The sequence below is a fragment of the Myotis davidii genome, unplaced genomic scaffold, assembly GCF_000327345.1.
Source record: "Myotis davidii unplaced genomic scaffold, ASM32734v1 scaffold120, whole genome shotgun sequence".
In the NCBI taxonomy this organism is placed as follows: Eukaryota; Metazoa; Chordata; class Mammalia; order Chiroptera; family Vespertilionidae; genus Myotis; species Myotis davidii.
In genome coordinates this window covers 6,169,011-6,187,617 of record NW_006294778.1, presented here as the reverse complement: position 1 = coordinate 6,187,617, position 18,607 = coordinate 6,169,011, and the positions used below count along the sequence as shown (strand labels likewise).

The window sequence follows — 18,607 nt, the reverse complement described above, 5'->3', positions numbered from 1 at the left end:
CAGTGGGTTGGCAGGAAGCAAGGACTGCTAAGCTATGCTATACTTTTATTTAAGAAACCAGATTTCTCTGTAATCAGACCCAAGCTATTTATTGTAGTATGTAACTAAGAACATGGGGTCTGCAAACAGATTACCTGGGTTTAGATCTCAGCCCTATCTCGTATTACCTGTGAAACTTCAGGTGGTTAATCTCCCTTTGTCTTAATTTCCTCATTTCTAAAGTGGTAATGATAAGAATAACTACTTCATAGGGTCTTTGTATGAATTAAAAGAGTTAATGCATGGAAAAGGATTAGGAAAATGCCTGGTTCATAGTATGCTCTTGGTACAAATTATCTTATTATTATTTTCCTAATCTTATCTCCTAGGGCAGAAAAGATAGTATGCTCTTGGTACAAATTATCTTATTATTTTCCTAATCTTATCTCCTAGGGGAGAAAACCTAACAGAATCCCCTAGCATAATAATTGTGTATAGATTTTCTTTCTTAACTTGTGTTTAAGCTTTGCAACATTGGGGTGGAAATTGGGGGTAGGGATGGGCAAGGTGCATTACTTCTGAAAGTAGCAGTTCTTTCTGTGGAATCTGAAAATTAAAGGAGCAATAGAATTCATGCTTAGTATGTCTTAGATTGCTTATGTCCTATGTCTTAGATTGCTTATGTCCTAAGTATCTACTGGTATTTTCAGAGTTTCAATTACAAAATGGCTGAGCGATATAACTTGGAGAAGAAATCAATTTGGGCATTCACAATAAAACTTAATAAAGAGAATTCATTAAGAGAAATGCTTTGAGGTCTCTTAATGGACTCTTCTCCCATAAAGAAGGAAATGACAAATAATGTTGGTGTGTTGAGTGCTTGCAAAGAAGCTTTTGTGTGGCCAGAACTGGAGCGCTCCCAAATACTGTGGTGTCTTGGCAGCAAGAAACAAGTCTCAGTAAACTCTCACTTCCTACTTTCATTCTTATTGCTTTGTAATTTCTTAATGACTTTCTGCTTTGTTGTATTTTTTTAAAAAATTATTCATTGACATATAATATATAGTGAGAGAAGTATATAAACCGTGTGTACAACCAATGAATTTTTACACTAATGTAACCAATCTATGTAGGAGAAGGGTTGGCAAATTACTGTTCGTAGGCCATAACCAGGCCACTGTTTTTGTGAATAGCATTTTATTGGTACGCAGAAACACCATTTTGTTTTGTTTTTGTTTTTGTTTTACATATTATCCGTAGTTGCCTTTGCATTACAGCAGCAGAGTTGAGTAGTTTTGACAGACTGTATGGCCTGAAAAGCCAGAAATATTTACTGTCTGGCTCTTTACAGGGAATGTTTTCCATCCTGTGAGCTAGATCAAGAAGTAGAATATTGCCACTGTCACAGAGGCTCTTTTGTCTCCTCTTGCAGTCATAACACCCTCCCTAACCACTTTCCTGACTTCTAACATCATATATTAATTTTGCCTTTTTTTAATCTCCACATACATGGAGTTGTACATGCCTTTTTTCATTCAATATGATGTTGATTAGATTCTTCCATGTTGTTACAGGTTGTAGTACTTCATTTTCATTGCTGTATAGTATTCCTAGAGTGTGTACCTGAAGCAAAATTATGAAAGAGGCACAGTTTGTTTTTGATAACCACTCCCATTTTTCCTTTAGTTGTATTTTTTTTCATTTCCACTCCGAGATGCTCCCCAACTTTCTCCTCTGTCCCCCACAGAACCCCCTAAGTCCCCACCAACCAATCTCTCAACTCTCCCATATCCTTCTAACATCATATATTAATTTTGCCTTTTTTAAATCTCCACATACATGGAGTTGTACAATACATACTCTTGTAAGTGCCTTTTTTCATTCAATATGATGTGGATTAGATTCTTCCATGTTGTTACAGGTAGTAGTACTTCATTTTCATTGCTGTATAGTATTCCTAGAGTGTGTACCTGAAGCAAAATTATGAAAGAGGCACAGTTTGTTTTTGATAACCACTCCCATTTTTCCTTTAGTTGTATTTTTTTTCATTTCCACTCTGAGATGCTCCCCAACTTTCTCCTTTGTCCCCCACAGAACCCCCTAAGTCCCCACCAACCAATCTCTCAACTCTCCCATATCATGAAATGTACTTGTGAGCACCACTAAAGCACTTCCTAACTTTCTGACATCACAAGATATTCCAGGCTCATCTGGTATTTTCTCTACCATAGCTCTGGAATCAAACATTTCTCCAAGGATGTCTTGTCCTTTTATTAGACAACTAGAGGCATGATGCATAAAATTCATGCAAGAATAGGCCTTCACAGCCCCAGCTTCATCTGGAAGGTCGTCCCACTGTTCGGTTGATTTTCATATTATGCTTTTATTATTATAGATGGTATATAGAAAACCAGATCTTGGACCTTAGGTATGATCATTGCTCCTAGGCCCAGGACTGCCTCTTTTTTCAATACCTGCCCATCTTTCTGTTCCCTGTGCTTTGGTATTAGGAGGGGAATATGAGTTAAAACAATGAGAAATTCATATTATTCTTTCGAAAATAATCATGGGAAACCAATACACTTGTTTCGTTTTTCCTCCAGTTCTTCAGTTTGGATTCACAACTATCTTCGTGGCAGCTTTTCCCCTAGCACCACTTCTGGCCTTACTGAATAACGTAATTGAAATTCGACTTGATGCTTACAAATTTGTCACACAATGGAGGCGACCTTTAGCTTCAAGGGCCAAAGACATAGGTAAGTTGGATGTGTTTTAAAAGATATCAACCATTCGGAAGATAAAATAAAAACAACTATGAACTTTAGATTTTTTTACTTATGGCTCCCATGTAAGGTGATTCAACTAACTCTTGCAAAAGAATAATTGTGTTAGCTTTAAATAATATCAGATAAGAAGTAGAGCTGCCTATTTGGAGACTTATCTCTTCCAGTGCTAGAAAAGTTATACTTAAAAATAGAGTCTCAATTTAGTTATTTCTATCTTAAGACTGGAATCTAAATTTTTGATTATCCCTTATTTTCTTTTCTAAGTAGATCTTCCAGCTTAACTTAAAAGTGTGAGTCACATGAGGCATGATCCCGTTTCCCTAAAGACAGAGATGACCTTTGGTCTTTGACTAGAGATGCTGAGTTGAATCAGGTGCAGCCTCTTGAGAGCTGCCTGTGATCAGAGTCTGACTTGTATTCACTTCTGCATCCAGTACTGAGTCCAGGGCAGGCAGGTGCTCAGCCAGTGTGTGGGGAAGAGGCTTGAGTGTGGGTGTGTTTGGCTCACAGGGGTCTTTTAACCTCCATAGGAAATAAACACACATTCAGTGAGCACCTCTCCTGGGTCAGTGTGTCAGGAACTGGACCCGCTGATGAACCAGAGGAACCCTGTCTGTACCCCTAAGGAGCTGGTGGCAGCATGACATTGCATGTGCCAGCCTTATCAGAGGGGGCTTGGGTGCCTTATCTTTGACCAGAATTCTCTATGTATGCCTGATCCTGATTGAGTTTTTAAGTCATGAGTGTTGGCACTTTCACAGAAAACTCCTTCATTGCCAAGTGTTCGCAAGTACACATTCTTACTCCTGTTTGCAAATGTATTGGGGAAGATGAAAGGACCCTTAGAAAGACCTATTTAAAATTAGTCACCTTGGTTAATTTCATACTTAGTACCTCTGCTGTGTGTCTGGAATTAATACAACACTTCTCTTTGAATAGGAATTTGGTATGGAATTCTTGAAGGCATCGGAATTCTCTCTGTTATTACAAATGCGTTTGTCATAGCGATAACATCTGACTTTATTCCTCGCTTGGTATACGCTTATAAGTATGGACCTTGTGCAGGCCAAGGAGAAGCTGGGCAAAAGTAAGTTTGCTGTAAAACCATCATGGAATCTCCGTTGCCTAGCCATTGTGTGGTGTTAGGCACTCAGACAGAAACCTCTGCATTGGAGGAATTGGGTCACAAACCTGGGACACGAAGGCCTGTGGTGGGGGAGGTGGAATTATGATTATAGCACTTTCTGTCAAAGTGAACGCATCCTGAGCTATTAAAGGAATGGCAGTCAGACAAGTTTTAAATGGAATCCAATGTGAGAGCAACAATTAACCATTTTCCTCATGCCCTAACGACTATAAATTCAGAAATGGGTGGTGTGGCATTGTAATGTGTGTAGCAGAACAGTGGTACAGGATGTAGTGTAGATAAATGGCACTTCTATGAGTTTGTAAAAGAATAGCTATGATCCGGTTCCCCTTATGTCTTTATATGTAGACTCTGCACATTCTATATGGGAAATATGTAATCCTGTGCTGAGTACCCACGAGGTACTCAATAAATATTTGTGAAATAAGTAACTGAATGATTATTTCCTGGCTATTGACATGACCAGTGTCTACATAACTGCAAAGCAAATTGGGTGAACTCGACTCCCTCGGAGCTCAGTTCTGTGGCATCATCTCAATGGTTCCCAAAGCCAGAGCTCTGTATTTCTGGTCAGAGAAAGCCTTGGCAAAATTATAACATGTCCCCTGGCTTTCACTGGTATACCCTTGAAAAAAAGATAAGAAATCTTAACATATTTTCATGGACAGTATGTCCCTGTTTGGCTAATGTCAAAATAATCTAATTCAAATTGTGGGATTTATGTGTCTGTTGTTCGGAGTGGGGTATGTGCTGGGATCATAGGGTATTCTCAGTGCTCCCGAAATCATCCCACATGGGCTGTTGCCTACTCATATAAGCAGTCCTGCCTTCTGGTTTACTAGTCTGAGCCAAATTAATTCATTTTCTACAGCCATTGTAGTTCAAGTAGCCCCAAGGAGTCAAGTGCCACTGAATCAAGACAACTGAATTAATGTACCCCTGGCCTAGGTCTAATTTCATTAATCCTACGTAAATACTCTAAGGCATAGATGATCAAATACAATAAAGCTCACAGTGCAGCTATTTGAAGAGGCTTTTATAAAGTTCTTTACTACATTAACCTGTGGCCATTAAACACTAATTATCTAGCAACCTTAAGTGAGCATACCATCCCATTTTAAGAGAGATTTAAAGACTTATGTTGTAGTACCCATACATTTAATTCTAAGGGTAACTGTTGTTAACATTCTCTTCTTGACGTAGCCTAAAAAAAGCTTACCTTTATTCAAACCACTTTCAATATGTTTTGCATTTGACTCTCAAAACAAACCTGGTTATGAGTCACGCATTATTACCCTTACTTTGAAGAGGAGAGACTAAGAGAAGTGAGTATAATATTCACAAGTTCCACCTATGTTGTTGCAAATGGCAGTATTTCATCTGTTCTTATGGTTGAGTAGTATTCCATAGTATATATGTACCACATTGTCCTTATCCAGTCCTCTATCAAAGGACATTCTGGTTGTCTCCAGGTGTTAGCCAACGTGAATAATGCTGTAATGAACATAGAGGTGCATATATTTTTGCGAATAAATGTTTTTGAGTTTTTCAGGTAGATACCCAGAAGAGGGATCATAGGGTAACTCTATTCTTAACGTTTTAAGGAACTACCATACTGTTTTCCATAGTGTCTGTATCGATTTAGTAGTAAAGGATAAAGGGGGCCAGATATATTTTACTTTGGACAGTGGAAATACAATGCAATATACAGATCATGTATCATAGAACTGTACACTCAAAACCTACTAACCAATGTCATCCCAATAAATTTAATTTTTTAAAAAGCTGTAAAATCATTTTGTCTAAAGAGAGAGAAAAGTGAATCCAGAATCATAAGGCAGTGTAGCTGTTGGAGCCCACATGAAGATACTAAGCCTAGACTCATGCAGTACTCTCCATCCTGAACCATATAGTCAGCTGGTTTTTCAACAGAAACTTTGCAGGTCAGAAGGCAGTGGCATGAAATGTTCAAAGTGATGAAAAGCAAACACCCACAACTAAGATTACTCTACCCAGGATGGCTATCATTTAGAATTGAAAGAGAGATAGAGTCTCTCAGACAAGAAGAAGAAAATAAAGTATCACCAACACGAAAAAGCTAAAGGAGTTCATCACCACTAAAGAAATGTTAAAGGGACTTCTTTAAGAATAAAAGATTTAAAATATGAATGATAAAATATAGGAAAGAAAGAATTCTCACTGACACAGGGCAGTAAAAGCAGAAAATCAACCAACTATAAAGCTAATATAAAAGTTAAGAGGCAAAATTAGAAAAGTAATGTGTAATTACAACAATACATTAAGGGAAACACACACAAAAAAAGAAGTAAAATTAATGACAGTAAGGTAAGTGTGAAGGGAATGTGTCTGAACGTAAGTACCCATCAACCTAAAATTGCCATAAACATAGCTTGGCATACATGAGACACAGGGTAACCACAAACAAAAAAAAACTCAAACAGGTGTACAAGAAATAGAGAAAGGAATCCAAACACAACGCTATAGAAAATCATTAACATACAGGAAAAGAAAGCAAGAGAATAAAGGAACATAGGACTAGAAAAACTATCAGAAAACAATAAAACTGCAATAACTGCATAACTATCAATAATTACTTTAAATCTAAATGGACTAAAATGCTCCTATCACAAGACAAAGGATGGCTGAATGCATTAAAAAATGAGACCTGTACATGTGCTGCCTACAAGAGACCCACTTCAGATTGAAAGACACAATCTGAAAGTAAAGGGATAGAAAAGGATATTTCCTGAAAACAGAAGTGGGAAAAAAAAGCTGGGATAGCAATACTTATATCAAAAAAGATAGACTTCCAAACTTATGCAGACAACATAAATAACCAGTATGATTCCCTAACACCACCCACTGAATGTAATAAACTAATTATTTTGTTATTAGGTAGACATGGTTTAGAGTTTTGGAACATTCCCTATCCTAGTGAACAGAAACATGCAGTTCTAAGAATTATTGTGAGGTATATACCTGATTTAGTGATATAAATTAAAACTAATTTTCCTGTAGAAATAGTGATATTATAAGGAGTTCAAAAATTGAACAAAATGTTCAATTTTCACAGAGTGAACCACAAATATACAACTTACTGAACACTAAATATTTATACAAACTAAAACAATTGAAGAGAGGAACACCAACCATAACCAAATACAAAGTTGTTTTTTTTAAAATATATATATATATATTTTATTGATTTTTTACAGAGAGGAAGGGAGAGAGATAGAGAGTTAGAAACATCGATGAGAGAGGAACATCGATCAGCTGCCTCGTGCACATCTCCTACTGGGGATGTGCCCGCAACCCAGGTACATGCCCTTGACGAATCGAACCTGGGACCTTTCAGTCCGCAAGCCGATGCTCTATCCACTGAGCCAAACTGGTTTTGGCACAAAGTTGTTTTTTAAAAGATAAAGCTTACTGTACAAAACTGTTTTCTTCCTTTTTCATAATGTCTGACATTTTTATTGCAACAAGTCAGAAATTAATTTTCTTCTTTCTTCACCTCATTAGCCTAATTTATTATATAAATTAATGTATCTATAAGTAATCTACAAAGCATGTTTGACTTTAAATGCATAAACCCAACCTTATTTCCCCTTGCTTTTTCACCTTTTGACCTTATACCCATGCTATTTTGAGTCACAGTGGTTAAAACCTAAATGGCAAATTTAGTAGCAAAATTCAAAGACACTCTACAGTGAGTTTTATCGGGAATCTACAAATTCAAAAGTCAGCTTCTGGGTCAGTTCTTTCCCTTGAAACTGATGATAATGATGCCTAGTTCATCCTTTTCCCCCATAGTCAACGACTGAAAACAGTAGTTCATGGTTTTCAAACCAGAATTCCCACATTTAAATGAACGTGGTCTTCTCAGAAATGACTTTGGAGAGGTGTGCATCCTAATTCAAGCAGTGCTATCCTTACATAGGCATTTTCTGAATCTCCTTCCTTAGAAATACCTTCAGAGACCATCTACTCCTCCCGTAAGAAACTTGATTTCATTATTTTATATTCACTGGAAATCCTTTCTTTGATACATTTTTCTCCACACTCTCACTTCTCCCTGATTATCAGTGTGCCATCACCTTTCCTCTGTCTCACTTGGAGCTGGTAGTATGTCACAGTGAGGGTATGTAGATCTGCTGGCAAACTGAGTGATAGACATGAAATCTGCTGCAATAGCAGGCCAGTGTTTACAGATTGGTGCCATCTGGCTGAACTTTATACAGCAAATTATGGAAATTTCAATTTCTAGAATCAATGATTGTCTCAACTATTTGATGTTGGCAAGCTAAGATTCTATCCTAGTGAGAGAAATTCCTAGACAGTATTAGCAGTTCCTGTACTTCCATGATTGTGGAAATTATGTGGGAAGAAGACTCACATAGCTGATAGCTATGTGTATATATTAGGTTCATGTGTAATGCTTTGCATCTAGAAGGAGTACACACCCACTAAAGGCATATTTTCAACTTGGATTTATGACATGAATATGCTTGATACATAGTTTAAAGAAAGATCCTCTTTGAGGGTAGGGTATTCAGTCGGTGAGACAGGTATTTTATTTGAATTTAGATTTCCTCAGTTGAGGTTTTGAGCAGAGTATCCATTAAACAGCAGCTTTAATCCCAGTAAAGCTCAGAGCTGCTTTGTAAGGAAGGAGAGGTTGTGAATATTCCATTTTAATGCTGGTCCTCTTTTGTTGTCCCTTTTCCCACTGCTCAGCTCCTGAGAAGACTACTATTTTCTGTATTTCACAAAAACGAGTTCCCTCGCTGTGACAGCTAATAATCATTAAGGCATTCATTTGTTTTCATGTCATGTTCTAGGCAATTCATAGATGAGAGAGACATAAATCCAAATCACCCTTCCAAGGAGTAGCCGGGGAGGCCTGCTTGCCTTTGGATTAAGGCATGTTACACACACACTGACTATTTCACTCATGAGTGACTTGACGAATGGGTCCTGCGGGGTTCTTTTTTTTAAGGCCACAATAAACTAGTGATTTTTCTTGAGTGAGATAACACAGAACCTGTGTGCTCTCAGAACTATGTTCTTGTCAGCATTTTGGTTTGGTGGTCAGCAGCTTGGAATAATCACACCAGATGATGTTAATAAAGAGAATTAGAAGACCACGATTTATCCATTTAATCAATAATTACTAATGAGGTCTTGCTAGGTACAAAAAATAAAATGGATTAATAATAGCCACTCATATTGATTAAGATCTTGCTATAACCTAAGCACTATATCACTTACTTTGTATATATCATTTCATTTAATCCCCCCAATGACTCTATGAGGTGGGGACTTTTGGCCCTTAAAGAAGTTACATAATTTTCTGAGATTACAGGTCTAAAAATTAGCAAGGCTACGGTTTGACTGCAAAGCCCAAGTATTTAGTGTTATAATATACTGACCTCTGGGACAGAAGGAAAGTCATGTTCTCAAGAACCTTATACTAGTTTTATTCCTGGTCCATTTTCAAGTCCTTGATAGAATCTCTGGTGCTTTAGTGTGCCTCCAATCAAATCATTTAAATCAACTTTACTGGATCCCTACACTTCACAATATTGTCCTGGCTCCAAGAATATAAAAATATCCAGGACATCTGTTCTGCTTCAAAAAAACAAAAAACAATAAAACCCTATAGTTGAAAGGAGAAGGCATACATGCATGGAGCCAACTCTAGGACAAATGGTATGGCAACTGTGAAGTGTAGCGGCATCCTAGGGAGAAGGGACTGAGTCTGTGAGAAGGTTGATTAGGGCATCTTCCCAGAAGATGTGCCATTTCAGTTGGCACAAGGATGAGCACTACTTACACTTTTAAAGAAATGATTAGGGAATCCCAAAAGAAAAGGGAAGCTGAGCAGAGGCATGAACGCATGCAGGGAATAGAGTCTACCATGACTATCGCATGGGATGTGAGATTATGTTCAGGGCATTATGAGAGAGCATACATATTCACTACAAAAGTAATGTATTTATATGTGTGCATCGTCTCTGTGTGTGTGTATATCATCAATGAAAGAAGCCGTGCCTTACCTATAACTTATGCTGATCATGCAATGTTATCTTTCACCTATTTCTCTGATGCATTGATGCTCTGTTTGATGATTCTGCACAAAAAGAACTAGAACAAAAGGCCTGACTGTACTTGTTTCAACATACCCAGGGTTTTTCAGTGTATCCTAACTTGAGTGATTATGACAGTGCAGGGCCAACTAAAGGCGCTTACATCTGCAGGAAACTCTGGGAAGTAGAGCGTTTAGTGCAGAGGTGACAGGAGTTCTAACATAGAATTTGCTTTCTGTTTCAGGTGCATGGTTGGCTACGTGAATGCCAGCCTGTCTGTGTTTCGAATCGCTGACTTTGAGAACCGGTCTGAGCCTGAGTCTGATGGCAGTGAGTTCTCGGGGACTCCGCTCAAATACTGCAGGTGAGCGGGGCACTCAGCCTAAGATGAGGCTGCTCTGCCACAGAGGGATTTTGCGCGGACAGCCCTTTCCGACTGAGTTGGTTTAAAACAGTGGTTCTCAACCTTAATAGTCATTAAAATCCCCTGGAGAATTTTAAAATCTGACATCCAGATCCAGAAAGCCCATAGAGTTCCAAATAAGAGGAACTCAAAGTGGCCCACACCAAGATATTATAATTAAAATGTCAGAAGTTAAAGACAAGGGTAGAATATTAAAAATTGAAAGAGAAAAATAATTTGTTACATACAAGGGAACTCTTTGCTGATCAGGAGTGACACGATATATTAAAAATGCTCAAACGAAAAACCCACAATCAAGAATACCCAGCAAGCCCTGGTAGGTGTTGCTCAGAACATCGGCCCACGGACCAAGGGTGACAGGTTTGATTCCCAGTCAAGGCCACATACCTGGGTTGCAGGTTCATCCCAGGCCCCAGTCAGGGCAAGTGCAGGAGTTTGGGTAGGGGAACCAATTGATGTGTCTCTCTCACATTGATGTCTTTCTCTCTCCTTCCCGCCTTCCACTTTCTCTAAAAACTCAATGGAAAAAATATCTATCTATTTATGACAAAGGAGCCAAGAATATACAATGGTAAAGGACAGTCTCTTCAATAAATGGTTCTGGGAAATAGGACAGCCACATGAAAAAAAAAAAAGAAAGAAAGAAATTGGGCCAATACACAAAGATGAACTCAAAATGAAATAAAGGTTTGAATATAAGACCTAAAATCATAGCACTCCTACAAGTAAACATAGGTGGTAAGCTAGCTGACATTGGTCTTAATGATGATTTCTTGAACCTGACACCAAAAGCAAAGACACAAAAAAGAAAAACAAGTGGGACTACATCAAACTAAGAAGCTTCTGCACAGCAAAGGAAACCATCAACAAAATGAAAAGGCTACCTACAAAATGGGAGAAAACTATTTGTAAATCATATGTCTAATAAGGGTTTAATATCCAAAGTATATAAAGGACTCATACAACTCAATTGCAAAAAAATAAACAATCCAATTTAAAAATGGGCAGATCCTCTAAATAGAAATTTTTCCATAGAAGACATACAGATGTCCAACAAGTACATGAAGAGATGTTCAACATCACTAAGCATAAGAGAATGCAAATCAAAATCACAATGAGGCCAAAACCAGTTTGGCTCAGTGGATAGAGCGTCGGCCTGCGGACTGAAAGGTCCCAGGTTCGATTCCGGTCAAGGGCATGTACCTGGGTTGTGGGCACATCCCCAGTAGGAGATGTGCAGGAGGCAACTGATCGATGTTTCTCTCTTATCGATGTTTCTAACTCTCTATCTCTCTCCCTTCCTCTCTGTAAAAAATAAATAAAATACATTTTTTTAAAAAAAATCACAATGATATCACCTCACACCTGTTAGAATAGCTATTATAAAAAAGATGAAAAATAAGTGTTGGTGAAGATGTGGAGCAAAGGGGGTCCTTGTGCACTGTTGTTGGGAATGTAAATTGATGCAGCCACTATGGAAACAGCATGTACATTCCTCAAAAATTAAAAATAGAAATACCATATTATCCAACAATTCTACTACTGGGTATTTCTCTGAAGAAAAACAAAAAGATACCTTAAAAAAAAAAGATATCTTCATCCCACATTTACTGCAGCATTATTTATGATATCCAAGACATAGAAACAATCTAAGTGCCCACAATGGATGAATGGATAAAGAAAATGTGATGTATATCACAAATATATATATATATTAATATAATATTACTCAGCCTTAGAATAGAAGGAAATCTTGCTATTTGCAACAGCATGGAATACCTTGAGGGCATTGTGCTAAGTGAAATAAGCAGAGAAAAAAATTGTATGATCTCACTTGTATGTGGAATCTAAACACAAACATACAAACAAACAAACAAAAATCCAAACTCATAGGTTCAGAGAACAGATTGGTGGTTGCTGGAGTTGAGGAGGAGGATAGGCAAAATGTGTGAAGATTTTCAAAATATGTAAGTCCTGGGGGTGTGATGCACATCATAATAACTGTAGTTAATAATACTGTACTATATACTTGAAAGTTACTAAGGACATAGATCTTAACAGTTCTGACCACAGGGGGAAAAATTGTCTTGACGAATAAATAAAGGCAGAACTCAGGGTGGTAGCAGACCTTGCAACTGACTTTTACTCAAAGGGCATTTGCTGAGCTGAATACACTTGAGCTTTGTTTTTCAAGACCTTCCATGGTTAAGAAAGTTGAGAGAAAAGAGAAAAATGACCATCCTTGTGAGTATAAATCCAAACATACACTACATAAAACAACAACAATATATTCATACTAGGATCTATTTTATAGCAGTGGAAATAAATTAGCTCTAGGCAACAGCATGGATGAATTTAGTAGCATGATACTGAAAAAAAAAAAAAGCAAGTCTCAGAAACTAAATAGAGTATGATATCCTTTCTAGAAAGTTCGAAAATAAAACTACACAGTAAAATATTAAGACAAATGAATATACATATTTATACATAATATATATCTTAATTATAAAAATGAAATTCAAGATAAGGGGGTTAAGGGAAAGCGATGCAAGAGCACAAAAGTCAATGTAAGTTCCTGGTCATGTTTAATTCTTCAGTCGAATAGTGGATTTATGAGAGTTTATTATATTATTAAAGTATTAACTGAATAAAAAGTTACAGAAAAAAAAGAGCATGAATAGACCAATTAGGTTAGTTATAAACATTTAAGAATTATGATTAAGCCAACTCTGTGCACCTGAGGGCCCAAATAATATTCTACAGAAATGCGAAGGATGAAGACTAGTCAAGACACTTTTGAAGAATATTAATGAGGTGGAGATTTACCTTAGGTTAGACTTAGTATAAAATTATAGTAATCAGTCCAGTGATGTCATAGGGAACAGATCAACAGAAAATGGAATAGAATTGAGAACTCAAAAATAAATTCCATAATAAAGATGTAATCACACATAGCACAATATGATTCCGTCTGTACAGAGTTCAAAGCAGACAAAAGCAAGCACCGTTTTCTTTAGGGACACTTACATGAGTAGTATCACTATAAAGTTCGAAAATTATCACAGTTACCTCCAGGGGTGTCTGGGATTGCCAGTAAGGCATTTCTTAGCCACTGACCATGCTCTAGGTCTTAATTTGGATGGGGACTACATGAGGTTCACTTATCATTCTTTCAACTGTACATACACTTTCATTTTCATAGTTTAAAATTAGGAATAAATGAACTATACCCTGTGCAGGAAAAATAACGTTTGCAAGCTGATCATCCGTTTCTTGAGAAATCTAAGCAGCTTTAGAGAATACACTAACTTAAATCAAAAGGGAACATTCCACCTTTTTCTGTGTGTAAATTGAAGCCAACAAATTGGAAGTGTTTCTTTCTGAAAATAACTGACTCACTTGAAAAAAATTGCTCCAAGCATTAATGCCACTGGGATACTTAATGTCTTTGAAGGTACTAGACTGAAAGATTAGAGGAGTAACACCGATTTAATTAGCTTTGAAGCTTGGCTTCTGGCTGTTTCTACAGCAGGACAGGGAAGTGTTTTCTTTGTACAAGTGCCAGGGACCATGTAGCCCGTCATTATGCAAAGAAATAGCGCTGCATCAGAAACAGAGACATGGGGCACAAATGGGCATGGCCCTCCCTCAGACCTCTGCCTCATGGACAAGTCCAACAGGACCAGCGGGGCCAGTGGGACCAGCGGGACCAGGGGTGGGCTGGAGCACGAACTGAGAGCTCCACTTGCAACAATCAGAAAACTCATTGAAGAGGGCGAGTCCAAAATGTTAGAGCAGGGCAAGATGGAGATCCTAATTTTGTTAATAGGGAAAACATAGCTACAGAAGCTTCATGAATTACTCGAGATTATATTAGGCAAATCCCAAATTGGTTCTAGGATACTTTCCTGTGCACAATTCTGGAGATAGCTGCGGGCAGCGAATCAGATGACAGCCAACTCATTGGCACCACTGAGTTGTTAAAAAAAAAATTTTAATTGATGAGAGAGAGAGAGAGGGGTGGGGGGAGGGAGAGAGAGGTCAGAGAGATACATCAATCAGTTGTCTCTTAAACATGCTCCAACTGGGGATCAAACCCACAACCTACGTATGTGCCCTCACCAGGAATCGAACCGGCCACCATTCCATGTATGGAATGACACTCCAACCAATAGAGCCACACTGGCCTGGATGACACCACTGAGTTTTAATTCCCTTAAAAATCATTGTGTTCCTCTGGGCACAGGTTAGCAGAGCCCCGTGATGGATCCAACAGTGGACATATACTACACCTAGGCTGAACATATAGATGCATATTCTTAACAACTGGATCCTTACCTAGAAATTATCTAAAATGTTGCCAAATAACCATAGCCATGAGTTATGTGTTTTCTTATGTTAAAAAGAAAATGTAAAGAATAATTAATTTAAAAAAATTTTCTCCCATGAATAAGGGCTACATAGTGGGAATGAAAGCGATCTGGGAGTCAGGAAAATCCTAGTTTGGAATGTGACATTCTCCTGTATGTTTATAGATACCGGGACTACCGGGACCCTCCTCATTCACTGGTGCCCTATGGGTACACACTGCAGTTCTGGCATGTCCTAGCAGCTCGACTGGCTTTCATCATTGTGTTTGAGGTAAGTTTTCTCAACTGTTCCTGTGTGTCCTTTGACGTAACTAGAAATAATTAGTAACTGTAAGGTATGAGAACTTTCAAGTGATTATGCATGTCCAGGAGCAGTAGCATAATGTCATATGACCTCTTTATCTTCTTTTTCTTCTCCTTAATCAAAGTCCTTGAATTTTCCAAGAAATATTTCAAAGTCTATTGTAGATTGTTAATGGATAAGTCAGGAATTATTGGTCCTAAATTTAATATTCTAGGGTCATGTTTTTAAACTTTAGGAAAATTGCTCTTTTTCCATCCCTGTTCACAGAAATACTGATAACATCATGTCTGCAATTTGCTTTTCACATGCCCTTCGAGGCGGTCCTGATGCAGATGTTCGAGGGCCATAGTTTGGAAAACATTGAATGGGTATTACAAGTGGCAGCCTCTGGTTGTGTAGCATCATGACATTCCTTATGCTCAAACACACAAATACGTATTCATTACCTAGTGAATAGACTTAAAAAGTATAATTATACTCAAATAGCATAATCTACCCAGTAATTGCATGTATCATGTGTCAATTAAAGTTACCTACTACCTATTTTCTTTTTGTCTTTAAGAAAATTGCTGCTAAAAATAGTTTATATTTCTATAACTATACTTATAAATAGAAAATTCATCTCCTGTCACAAATATTAAAGCCAAATTAACACAAGCAAAGGCTGCCTTTTGGCTTGGACTAGAAGCTTCTTATACCTCTTGAAACTATTCCATCACTGTTTTTTTCCCCCTTCATTTAAGGGAACCAAGAAAAGACAATATTAAGCTGCTCTTCCCTGGGAATTAGTTTATCAATGACTCATTCTCTCTTTAAAGAAATTTCTAATCCATCACTATCTTAAAACTTTTCAGACAAAAGTGGGGTTGCATTAAGAAATTATTTGGCTTATCAACTAGAACTTTCCATTTATTTTCAATATATTGCAATTAAGCTATTTTAATATAGTAGAAACATACAAAAAAATCCTCTTAATTGGAAGGATCAAATACACCAAGTTTTAAATAAAATTAAGAATACTTAGTGGTATCAAAACAGCAAAAAGAAAAAAATAATTTAAAAAATGAGGATAGTGAAGGAGCCTTTGGGCCAACTTCAAGCATCCCAACATTTGCATCATGGGGTGCCAGAAGGAGAAGAGAGAGTGCAAGAAATTGAAAACCTATTTGACAAAACGACAGAAAACTGTAAAGGTAATATACATACAAGTCCAGGAAGTGCAGAGTCCCAAACAAGATGAACCCAAACAGGCCCACTCTAAGACACATCATAATTAAAGTGCAAAAGACAGAGAATCTTCAAATCAACAAGTGAAATACAGTTAGTTACCTACAAGGGTACTCTCATAAGACTTTCAGCTGATTCCTCAGATGGCAAAAAATATTCATTCAAAGTGGTGAAAGACAAGGATCTACAACCAAGATTACTCTTTCCAACAAAGCTGTCATTTACTAGACTAGAATCGAGGGTCATATGAAGAGTTTCCTACACAAGAAACAGCTAAGGGAATTCATCACCACCAAGCCAGTATTACATAAAATGTTAAAGGATCTTCTAGAAAAAGGAGGAAGAGGAGAAGGAGGAAAACTAAAAATATGAACAATAAAACGGCACTAAGTACACATCGATCAATAATAGAATCTTTTTAAAAAAATGAACAAGCAGAACAGATACAGACTCATAGATACAGAGAACATTTTGACAGTTGCAAGACGTGAGGGGTGTTGGTGAAAAAGGTGAAGGGATTAAGAAGTACAAATTTTGGTTGTTACAGAATGGTCACGAGGATACAAAGTACAGCACAGAGAATATAGTCAATAATATTCTAATTACACTGTATTTTGATGGGTGTGAGATTTATCAGGATGATTACTTTTTAAGTTATATAATGTCTAATTACTGGGGCATATACCTGAAACTAATATAATAATGTATTTCAACTATAATTGAAAAATAATGATTTTTAAATGAAAAAAAATAAAACATTTTTCTATATAATTTTCACAACAACACCCATTTTATAGATAAGAAAATTGAGGCTCAGAATGACTTTCCTCGGGTAGATAGACAGCTCTTATGTAGTAAAAGTTACAGAGCTGACATTCAAACCTGGGTTTTCGGATTCCCTAGTATACATTCTGGCTTTCTTTTGCATTCTCCGACCAGTCCTTCTCCACCTCCTTTTCTGGCTCCTCTCCTCATTCCTTATGTGGTGCCGTCAGACCAAGTTCAGTCCTCACCTATCTTGAGATCCTCTTTCTTCGCACACACCTCCCCTGGCCTCATCCCACGTTCCAGAGGCTCCATGTCCCTGGAGTGAGACTTCTTGAACCAACTCCCAGAGCTCTTCCCAGCTAAGGATGGACAATACACCTGACTCTCTGGCATTCTCCTCTGTGTTTTTAGCACCTCGTGTTTTGTATAAAGCACCTCATTTCATATCTGATCCCAGACCTCCCAAAAGACCTAAGGGATCGAATGAGAAGAGAGAAGTACTTGATTCAGGAGATGATGTATGAAGCAGAACTGGAGCGTCTCCAGAAGGAACGAAAGGAGAGGAAGAAAAATGGCAAAGCGCATCACAACGAGTGGCCGTGACAAGGTAGGTGAGAGATGTGCTCCTGGTCTGAAATTTCTCCTTTGTTGAGAGGAAGAGCTTTAAACTCCCTGAGTCGAAGCTTGCTATTCTACTACTGAGAGGGATCAAAATAACTCCTTAACTTCCAATACCAGCTTGTTTCCTACTTTAATTGCAATTACAACTCGATATGCCTTTTACGCACAATGCCTGCAACTCTTCTCTGCCTCCATGCCACACTCCGGCATGTCAGTCAAAGTGTTCATGAGTTGGCCTAGGAGTTCCCTGAAATAAGCCTTCTTCTCCCTTCTATTCCAGCCTAGCTATTCCCTTTAAGATCCCCAGGGCAACATGCCCCTTCTTTCATCTCATCCAAGATGACCTCTCCATCACCCATTTATTGCTTCCTCCTAAGGTGATCCATGTCACACCATACCCTCTAAGAAGTTTTCCCCAGACTCATCACCCCATTGAAACTCTCTCCTTATAAACATCTCTGATCATTGCATCAGTATCACATGTATTGGCATGTATTGATCTGTATTGCTAATTTATTATTTTTTCAAATATTTATCAGGCTTCCCCAGCACAGTTGTAAGCACCTTTAGGAAAGACTCTATGGGTATTTATTTATTCTTACAACTAGTTAGCACATGGCACCATTTAAGTGCACATTGAATTAGTAAAGGTTGGATGATGAAGTCTAAAAACATTGTAAGAAAGTTCCATAATGTTCCCATATATCTTATCAAAAAGTTCTTCTGAAACCTTGGCAAGTCAATTACTAGCTCTGTGTCTTTGGACAAGTCACTTAACTTCTCTGAGCCTCAGTTTCCTCATGATGGAATGACTAGATGAGCTCTCAGCTTTGATGCTCAGTGAATATAATGTAGCATTTCCTTTTCTTAA

At 37.7% G+C, this 18,607-nt stretch overlaps 1 protein-coding gene across 3 annotated transcripts in view; it reads left to right on the top strand.

Annotated features, from left to right (window-relative positions):
* Positions 1–18,607, top strand: part of ANO4 (anoctamin 4) — a 241,271-nt gene that overhangs the window by 220,156 nt on the left and 2,508 nt on the right. For all 3 annotated transcript variants that reach the window (XM_015567602.1, XM_015567603.1, XM_006769374.2), the window contains 5 exons: positions 2,583–2,735; positions 3,705–3,852; positions 10,267–10,386; positions 14,982–15,087; positions 17,527–17,722. In XM_015567602.1, coding sequence (XP_015423088.1) covers positions 2,583–2,735; positions 3,705–3,852; positions 10,267–10,386; positions 14,982–15,087; positions 17,527–17,718 — 719 coding nt within the window. In that variant the 3' untranslated portion in view covers positions 17,719–17,722. The remainder of the gene's footprint in view (positions 1–2,582; positions 2,736–3,704; positions 3,853–10,266; positions 10,387–14,981; positions 15,088–17,526; positions 17,723–18,607) is intronic.